The sequence below is a fragment of the Ranitomeya variabilis genome, chromosome 2 (assembly GCF_051348905.1).
Source record: "Ranitomeya variabilis isolate aRanVar5 chromosome 2, aRanVar5.hap1, whole genome shotgun sequence".
Classification (NCBI taxonomy): domain Eukaryota; kingdom Metazoa; phylum Chordata; class Amphibia; order Anura; family Dendrobatidae; genus Ranitomeya; species Ranitomeya variabilis.
Window position 1 is genome coordinate 373,308,502 of NC_135233.1, and position 10,628 is coordinate 373,319,129.

Sequence of the window (10,628 nt, forward strand, 5' to 3'; positions counted from 1 at the left end):
AACGATGAGTCATGTTGGATTTCCAGTGGACAATCTTTTTGTTATCCAGGAGATAAACTTCTACCAGAGACATCAGACAGCAGCTCTATCATAGAGATTGCCGAGCTGAGCATCCTGTGTAGGGGGGACTATGTCTATCAATCAATAGCTGTCTAATCTGTATGGGGGCTTTGCTCTCTAACATTGCTATCTGACATGGTTTAGGTGTACACGGTCTTATGAGACCACTCTGTCTGACGTTGTTTATTAGGGGCATTATCTGACTGGCTTTGGTAATTTTACATTGTGTTAGCTTGTACTGTTTATAGGAGCACTTTGTGAATAACGCTGTTTATTGAAGCCCTCTGGTTGATGATTTTTACACTGTCAATGGGTCAGTATATGGCTGACATTAGTTATTGGGCAGTTTGTGGGGCACTCTGCATTCTTTAGCTGACACTATTAATTGTGCCCTCTCTGGGTGACACTTCTTGGAGAGCCCTCTAGTTACACTGTTTTTGATGCATTCTCTAGCTAACACTATTTCTGGAGCACTTTGTAGCTGACACTATTTTTGGAGCACTCTCTGACATTATTTTTGGGATGCTTTCTAGCTGACACTGTATATGGGGTACTCTATGACCTCCACTGGTTTTTATGTACTCTCTAGCTGACAGTACTTATGGGGCGCTCTCTGGTTGGCACTGTTTTTGGTGCACTTTGATTGCCATTTTATTTTGGTAGACTCTCCGGCTAGCATCGGTTATGGTGCACTCTCTGGATGCCACTGTTTTTGAAGCAAACTCTGACACTATGTGTGGGGCACTCTTTTTGTGGCATTGTTAATGGGGCACTCTGGCTGCCACTGATTTTGGCGCCCTCTCTGACTGCCACTGTCTTTGGGGTACTCTCTGGCTCTGTTCTATTTTGTTGTGTTACATATAAGCTGAAATATTGGCCAACACAATCTAATACCTGTTGACAACCTTCATTCCCTTCAAGGACCCACATTGACCACAAATCATAGAAACGTTTAACTATTTGGTGTAAGGACTGACACATATCCCGTGTTAGTTTTTGGTTTCTTTAATCGTCAAAACCTTTTGCAGTTACATAGTATAAAACTGCACATCATAAGTTTAGGATGCAGATAAAAAAATAAATTATTTAATACAATTATTACAAAATCTAAAACATTAGCACTGACCAGCAATGCTGCATCACTTCGGTTATCAGATCAGCAAAAATGCTTTCATCATATCACCCCTTCCGGTTATAAAAAAACCCAGCAAAACATATATGTAGTAGACACATTATCCACTGGATGTCACCCTCACACTGCCTTCTATATTGCGGAGCATCTATAACACACACAGTGGCCATAGGGCGCCAGTATTACTGAGTAATCTCCTAAATAAATACATATGTGATTCCAAAAAATCAGTAACAGTCATCTATGACATGATGCAATACTCTCAATGTCCATTAGTGGCAGTATATCCCAAAACTCCATGGACATAATACTGTTGATTTGAGGTATTCAAGTCATCATCTTAAATGAAGGAGCGGGAAACAACATAGCGGTTCATTCCTTTAAGTCTTAGGATATGGTATATTGCCTGTAAAACAAATGAAAAAGTTAGAGAAGGTTTGTCTTTTTAATAATATTAATTAGGTATCACACGATGAAGTCAACATTATGGTCATCTTAGTAAATCAGAGGCACATATGTACTGACCAGCTTTAAAAAAAACAACCGAAAAAAATAATAACTAATATCTTGAGAAATTGGATTCTATGACAAAATTTGTGGAATGTTAATGCTGGACTCATCTGTATATTTTGAGTTTCATCTGCCATATTAAGGGGCCTCTGTTCAAGTGTTGATGGGTTTTACTGGTTCCTCAAAATGAATGGAGATCTGAATTGTTAAAGGTCTGGTTCAATAAGGAGAGAGGAGAAGTACTCAAGGGGAAAGGAAGGACCACAGAGTGAAATAATTGCAGCAATACCTCTTCATGCATGATCATAGGAATCACAATCATTCCCCTCTGTGAAGCAGAATTAGGCCAAGTTCAGACAAGCGGATTTCATGGTCCGTATATGGACCACTATGACCAGATTAATCTTGAGTCTCCCAGCCCGAACTTACAGCCTCAGACACATGTGAGGCTGTAAGTTTAGCTCAGGAGACTTGCGATCTGTATACGGACCTTGAAACATGCCCATATGAACCCAGCCTTAGTAATAGCAGTTCCACACACTGAATATGACCCATTCAACGATCCCTGAGGCTTTGCCATTTTCAGTTAAACAATCTTCCCATTTGCCCTGCTTGCCTATTGGAATTTAGTCAGAGAAAGACTTACTAATAATGTTGCTCCAACAATAGCAAAAGTTCCAACGCCAACAGCCAAAGAGATGAGAATGATTTTCCAAGGAGCCAAGAAATTGGTGGAGCCATCGGTTGGGGCCACTGAAAGAAGAATCAAGTTGTGGATTAGCTCACACTCATCTATTTTTGTTCTAAATCTCATTTATCTGTTTATAATTTATTGATTTACCTGAATTCTGGCCTTGGGTGCTTTGGATTTTGGTGACTGAGGAGTAGTGGGTCACTGGAGAAGAAGAACCGGAGTTGGTGACTGCTGTTGAAGAGGTCTTTGTATCCGTGGTCAAGCCAATAACGGTGGAATTTGAAGATGTCGTGGAAGATGTCTGGCTGTTGGAAGACATGGATGTGCCGCTGACCATTGAGTTATTTGTTAAGTCCATTGTGGTTCTTTGTGATGATGTTGACACTGATGAGATAGGTGAATTATTTATAGTAATGGTTGAGCTATTGAAAACACCAGTGTCTGAGGCTGTTGTGCTGCTTGGTGAAGTTGAATGGACACTTAAGGTTTTGCTAGAAGAAACCATTGTAATATCGGGTGTTAATGAGATGGAAGGTGAAGCAGTTTTAGTTATATCAGATGAGGGACTGCTCATGACAGTAGATCGGCTGGAAGCTGGTGCCATGCTACTGGTGGATACTGGCTGATTACTGGTTTCATTTTTGGATGAAGATACCATATCAGTGGCTGCAGGTGGAGCTGACGAGTATGTAGAGCTTCCCAAGTCCAATAATGTCGTACTGGCACTATTACTTGAAGATGCTACTGTGCTCCTGTTTGGAGTTGGCATGATACTCGAATAATTAGAAGATGAGGTTGTATTGGTCAACGTTGTTGGGGAGCCAGTTGTTACAGAAGAAGACATACCTGAGGCACCTGTAACATTAACAAAAGAAGATACTAGATTTGTAGTTATTGTTGAAGAACTAGAAGCTGTATTATTCTTGGTAACATCATAGATGTTGATCGTGGTGATATTGGATGCTGTTGGGTCTGAAGTTGTCACTGTGTCACTCACAACCTCCTGGTTTGTAATATCACTATTGGATGGTGTTGTTGTGATGTTAGTATAGGTAGGTGGTTTGCTGGAATCATTACCAGAAGATGTGGTGAAGCTGCTTTTAATTTCAGAAGATAAACTTGAAATTGTTGATGAATTAATCTGGGTAGTATGATGACTGGTGCTAGGAAATTCTGTTGTGCTATCAGTCCTTGATTGGTTACCATTAATAGAAGAAGTCACCATGATGTCTTTGGTTGAAACCCATGTACTCGATTGCATGACCTTATCCGTTGTAGAACTTGATGTGTCAGTACTCGAAGATTCCGGGTTTATACCAGGTGCTGATGTAACTGGAGATGTATCTAAGTTGTTTTGAGAGGATGGTTGACTCAAGGTTGTTCCCAACTGGGAAGTGGTTGATGTTGGTGAGACACTGGTAATTATCAGAGGAACACTGGATACCATATTCTGTGCACTAGTAATGTTAGGAGCAAGAGAGTTGCTGGTTGCTGTACTAATGTATAGGGTGTTATATGATACTGACTGAGTACTAGTTGCTCCTACGTGAGTAGATGACTTGATTATAGTAGATGATGTTGATGTACTGGAAAATGTCTCTAAATTATTAGTTGATGTTGGGAATGGTGGTGATGTACCAGAAGACATAATTGTGCTATTACTTACTAATGGTTGATTTGTTGATGGTGGATGGGCACTGTTATTGATCGTTGATGTTACAACCGATGTAGTTGAGGTGTCGTTTGACGTAGTTGTCGTAGATGAGCTAGTGGTATTTACTGTTGATGGTACTATATTAGAAGAGGCAGTGATTGTCATATTTGATTTTGAATCAGTTTTAGTTATGGCTGTTTGGATGCTTGTGTGGTAGGGTGAGTTTGGCATTGAACTAGGTGTTGATGACATAGATGGATTGCTATTAGGAGATGGGTTATTGGTCATCATGCTTGAAAGGATTGGAGAAGTGGTTCTGGAAGATGTTGTGCTTGATGATAAATAGGTAGTGGGTAGTGATGGTTGAGTACTTGTTGATTGTGTATCGGCTGATGTTGTGGTGAGCTTTGTACTTGCAGTTATGGGTTCCTGAGATGACCTGGTGCTGTCTGATAGGTTAATGGTTGGAATTATTTTACTACTACTTTCTGTTCCAGAAGATGTTCCTGTATGCGACGTCCCACCTGGTTCAGTAATGCTTTCTGTTGATAATGGTACAGTTGTATTTTCTCCTGGTTTTAAACTGGTCTCGGTAAAGGAAATAGAACTCCTAGAAGTGGAAACTACTGGTTGACTGCTGGTCTTGGTAATAGAAACAGATGTCTTTGTTGTCCCTTCTGGTTGACTACTGGTTCCATTAGACAGCAGAGTATTTACATGTGTGGTCACTTCTGGTTGACTGCTGGTTTCATCAAAGATTAGAGTGGTTTCCATGAAGTAGTAATCTGTTGTTGCCTCTTCTGGTTGACTACTGGTTATTAGAGTTTTCGGAGCGTCAGTAGTTCTAGGAAATAATATGCTGCTGATAGTGCTGATCAGGGATCCTAGTGACTGGGCTTCAGCATTCTGCCCTGTAAAAAGTGACAAAGTGTGAGACACCGACCTATGGGTGCAGACAATGTAAACCATGAAATACACAGGTTTTCTAAAACAGAACATCCCTTTAGTGCCTAATACCATATTATACCTTGTCCCATAATATATTCCCACAGCATAAATTCTGATAACACCAAACCCAACTCTCCCACCTACTGTATGTATAAAAACATATTGAGATAGTAGGTCCATAATGTGATCCTATGGAGGCCAAAAGGACAAATCTCTATCTAGGGCACGTTACGTAGTTGTTTCAGAATCTCATATGTTTCCCGTATAATGGTCGATTGGCACTACTGAGAGTGCAAATATGATCATGTCATGCAGCCTAAGAAGCTACTTGTCGTTTATTCCTCCTCTCGTAAGATTAATGCCGTATGTGCAGCCCTATAAAAGTGCAAGTTCAATGTCCTCCACACGATCAATCTCATATCCTCACCCTTATATAAGGTCACTATCATATTTTTACTCATTTATCCAGTCCATGTGACATTATCACCCTTATAAAAGGTCAATGCCACATTCTCACCCTTATATAAGGTCAATGCCTCATTGTCACCCTCATATAAGGACACTGCCACATTCTCACCCTTATGTAAGGTCAGGGGTCTAAGGGGTAACGCTTCTCCTTATGGAGAGTGACATACCAGCTGGCTTGTCAAGGTTAGGAGGCTTATTCGCCGTGCAATGCTCCTCTGGGAAATTAAATATGCAAATTGCCTCTTCTGAGAAAAAGAGGACTTAAAAGGAACCTGTCGTCCCGTTTTTTGAAGATGAGCTAAAAATAGCATTAAATAGGGGCAGAGCTGGGCGTTACATTAGTGTCTTTGTGTGCCTTTATTACCCACCTATGCTGCTGAAATACCTTTGTAAAGTCGCCGTTTTCTGCTGCCACTCACGCTGGTCTGGTCCTATGGGCGTGGTGACAGCGCTGTTTCTCCCCCAGAATCCTGCTCATCATTACGTTGGTGGCGTAGTGGTGTGCGCATGTCCAAAAGGCGAATCCACTGCCCAGGTGATGAAAAACAGCGCGATCTGCGCTATTCAGCTTTACCGGTGGGCGCGGCCATCTTTCCTGTGGCTGCGCGTGCGCAGATGGAGGGCTCTGCTGCCCGGGGCTTCAGGAAAATGGCCGCCGCGATCTCCATCTGCGCATGCGCGGAATCCCGCGGCCGTTTTCCTGAAGCCCCGGGCAGCAGAGCGCTCCATCTGCGCACGCGCGGCCACAGGAAAGATGGCCGCGCCCACCGGTAAACGGCTGAATAGCGCAGATCGCGCTGTTTTTCATCACCTGGGCAGTGGATTCGCCTTTTGGACATGCGCACACCACTACGCCACCAACGTAATGATGAGCAGGATTCTGGGGGAGAAACAGCGCTGTCACCACGCCCATAGGACCAGACCAGCGTGAGTGGCAGCAGAAAACGGCGACTTTACAAAGGTATTTCGGCAGCATAGGTGGGTAATAAAGGCACACAAAGACACTAATGTAACGCCCAGCTCTGCCCCTATTTAATGCTATTTTTAGCTCATCTTCAAAAAACGGGGCGACAGGTTCCCTTTAACTCTATAGCGCCACCTGTTGGAAGTAGCGATCCTACAAGTCACAATCAACCCTTTAACGAGTCGTGCAATATGACTTAGGATAAAAGCCAAATCAGTATCTCAATTCGCAGACACGGTGTTTCGGGCTGTTGGCCCTCGTCAGTGCGAAGCATGAGAACTGATTTTGCTAGCCAAATGTCACATGCTCACTATTATATAAGATCAGTGCCACATTCTCACCCTTATATAAGGTCAATGCCACATTCTTACCCTTATATAAGGTCAATGCCACATGCTCACCTTTATATAAGATCAGTGCCACATTTTCATCCTTGTATTAGACCAACAACATATTTGTATCCTTTCATAAAGTCAATTTATATTGCCGTGATCCTTAACGGGATATAATTGTCCTGACCTCACCCCAAATTGTATGAAGGCAATGTGACGGAGGTGCCACTCATGTGCTGCCAATGATGAATCCACAGTATACCCGATGGGATAAATTGAATGATTTATTGAATAGGTCAACGCTTTTCGAGGCCATTTCTGTTCGTCACATTAGGTTTTTGTTCTGATGAAGAGGTCCTGCGCGGCCTCGAAACGCGTTGACTGTGTAAACCTATTCAATAAATCATTCAATATATCCCGTTGGATATACTGTGGATTCATCATTGGCAGCACATGAGTGGCACCTCCGTCACATTGTCTTCATACATTTTGGTGTCGTCACCAAGTTAATTTCCATTCTCTCACATTCTGGGACTCCTTGTTATTTACATTCAGCCGCATGAAAGACTAATGGAAGTTATGGAGACTTTATGGTCCCACATCTTCTCCGCTGTCCTGGACCTTACACTTATATTCCATTCATCTAGATAACGGTTTATTATCCTGTATTCACAGACCTCATGGCCTGCAGCTATATACCCCATATACTGCTACTATATCATGCTGCTATATACTTCCATATATAGCTACTATATTTCTATAGACTCCTATACATTCCTACTATATCCCTATATATTGCTACATTATTCCTATATACTCCTTAGTTATGGCTGTTTGGATGCTTGTGTGGTAGGGTGAGTTTGGCATTGAATTAGGTGTTGATGACATAGATGGATTGCTATTAGGAGATGGGTTATTGGTCATCATGCTTGAAAGGATTGGAGAAGTGGTTCTGGAAGATGTTGTGCTTGATGATAAATAGGTAGTGGGTAGTGATGGTTGAGTACTTGTTGATTGTGTATCGGCTGATGTTGTGGTGAGCTTTGTACTTGCAGTTATGGGTTCCTGAGATGACCTGGTGCTGTCTGATAGGTTAATGGTTGGTATTATTTTACTACTACTTTCTGTTCCAGAAGATGTTCCTGTATGCGACGTCCCACCTGGTTCAGTAATGCTTTCTGTTGATAATGGTACAGTTGTATTTTCTCCTGGTTTTAAACTGGTCTCGGTAAAGGAAATAGAACTCCTAGAAGTGGAAACTACTGGTTGACTGCTGGTCTTGGTAATAGAAACAGATGTCTTTGTTGTCCCTTCTGGTTGACTACTGGTTCCATTAGACAGCAGAGTATTTACATGTGTGGTCACTTCTGGTTGACTGCTGGTTTCATCAAAGATTAGAGTGGTTTCCATGAAGTAGTAATCTGTTGTTGCCTCTTCTGGTTGACTACTGGTTATTAGAGTTTTCGGAGCGTCAGTAGTTCTAGGAAATAATATGCTGCTGATAGTGCTGATCAGGGATCCTAGTGACTGGGCTTCAGCATTCTGCCCTGTAAAAAGTGACAAAGTGTGAGACACCGACCTATGGGTGCAGACAATGTAAACCATGAAATACACAGGTTTTCTAAAACAGAACATCCCTTTAGTGCCTTATACCATATTATACCTTGTCCCATAATATATTCCCACAGCATAAATTCTGATGACACCAAACCCAACTCTCCCACCTACTGTATGTATAAAAACATATTGAGATAGTAGGTCCATAATGTGATCCTATGGAGGCCAAAAGGACAGATCTCTATCTAGGACACGTTACATAGTTAGTTTCAGAATCTCATATGTTTCCCGTATAATGGTCGATTGGCACTACTGAGAGTGCAAATATGATCATGTCATGCAGCCTAAGAAGCTACTTGTCGTTTATTCCTCCTCTCGTAAGATTAATGCCGTATGTGCAGCCCTATAAAAGTGCAAGTTCAATGTCCTCCACACGATCAATCTCATATCCTCACCCTTATATAAGGTCACTATCATATTTTTACTCATTCATCCGGTCCATGTGACATTATCACCCTTATTAAAGGTCAATGCCACATTCTCACCCTTATATAAGGTCAATGCCTCATTATCACTCTTAGATAAGGTCATTGCCCTATGTACACCCTTATATAAAGGTCAATGCCACATTTTAACCCTTATATAAGGTCAATGCCACATTCTAACCCTTATATAAGGTCAATGCCACATTCTAACCCTTATATAAGGTCAATGCCACATTCTCACCATTATATAAGGCAAGCGCCACAATCTCTCTATTATATAAGATCAATGCCTCAATGTCACCCTTATATAAGGTCAATGCCATATTATCACCCTTATATAAGTTCAATGCCACATTATCTCCCTTATATAAGGTCAATACCAAATGCTTACCCTTATAAAAGGTCAATGCCACATTCTCACCCTCATATAAGGACACTGCCACATTCTCACCCTTATGTAAGGTCAGGGGTCTAAGGGGTAACATTTCTCCTTATGGAGAGTGACATACCAGCTGGCTTGTCAAGGTAAGGAGGCTTATTCGCCGTGCAATGCTCCTCTGGGAAATTAAATATGCAAATTGCCTCTTCTGAGAAAAAGAGGACTTAACTCTATAGCGCCACCTATTGGAAGTAGCGATCCTACAAGTCACAATCAACCCTCTAACGAGTCGTGCAATATGACTTAGGATAAAAGCCAAATCAGTATCTCAATTCGCAGACACGGTGTTTCGGGCTGTTGGCCCTCGTCAGTGCGAAGCATGAGAACTGATTTTGCTAGCCAAATGTCACATGCTCACTATTATATAAGATCAGTGCCACATTCTCACCCTTATATAAGGTCAATGCCACATTCTTACCCTTATATAAGGTCAATGCCACATGCCACTCATGTGCTGCCAATGATGAATCCACAGTATACCCGATGGGATAAATTGAATGATTTATTGAATACGTCAACGCTTTTCGAGGCCATTTCTGTTCGTCACATTAGGTTTTTGTTCTGATGAAGAGGTACTGCGCGGCCTCGAAACGCGTTGACTGTGTAAACCTATTCAATTAATCATTCAATATATCCCGTTGGATATACTGTGGATTCATCATTGGCAGCACATGAGTGGCACCTCCGTCACATTGTCTTCATACATTTTGGTGTCGTCACCAAGTTAATTTCCATTCTCTCACATTCTGGGACTCCTTGTTATTTACATTCAGCCGCATGAAAGACTAATGGAAGTTATGGAGACTTTATGGTCCCACATCTTCTCCGCTGTCCTGGACCTTACACTTATATTCCATTCATCTAGATAACGGTTTATTATCCTGTATTCACAGACCTCATGGCCTGCAGCTATATACCCCATATACTGCTACTATATCATGCTGCTATATACTTCCATATATAGCTACTATATTTCTATAGACTCCTATACATTCCTACTATATCCCTATATATTGCTACATTATTCCTATATACTCCTAGGAGACACACACTACAATGTGGCAGATTTTCTTACCCGCTAAGAGGAGCAGCAGCAGCAGTGCCGGGGGAGCAGCCTGCAGTCCTGGGGATTTCATGGCAGCTCTTGCAGTTCAAATAATCTTAATACAATGATTTCTGAGCCCCTGAATACAGTTTTATATGCCAGGATGAAATCCATGGGTGGAGCGATGACTTAATTTTGACATCACGACTGTTCTTAGGATGAGGCATCTCTTTTGTAAACTGTACTGATACCTCTCATCTACAAAAGGTGAAGGGAAAACAGGGAGTGCCGCCACCGAAGTGATCTCTCCAACCATGAATAGGAGAGTCCTTATCTATGG

At 41.8% G+C, this 10,628-nt stretch overlaps 1 protein-coding gene across 1 annotated transcript; it reads right to left on the reverse strand.

Moving 5' to 3' along the window:
* Positions 1 to 1,053: 1,053 nt before the first annotated feature.
* On the reverse strand, positions 1,054 to 10,382 carry LOC143806055 (uncharacterized). The gene is made up of 5 exons (XM_077285986.1): positions 10,319 to 10,382; positions 7,923 to 8,309; positions 2,544 to 4,961; positions 2,349 to 2,455; positions 1,054 to 1,598 (listed from the first exon to the last, which is right to left on the reverse strand). The coding sequence occupies exons 1-5, from the start codon at positions 10,377 to 10,379 to the stop codon at positions 1,533 to 1,535; spliced, it is 3,039 nt and encodes a 1,012-aa protein (XP_077142101.1). The 5' UTR covers positions 10,380 to 10,382; the 3' UTR covers positions 1,054 to 1,532.
* Between the last annotated feature and the right edge of the window lie 246 nt (positions 10,383 to 10,628).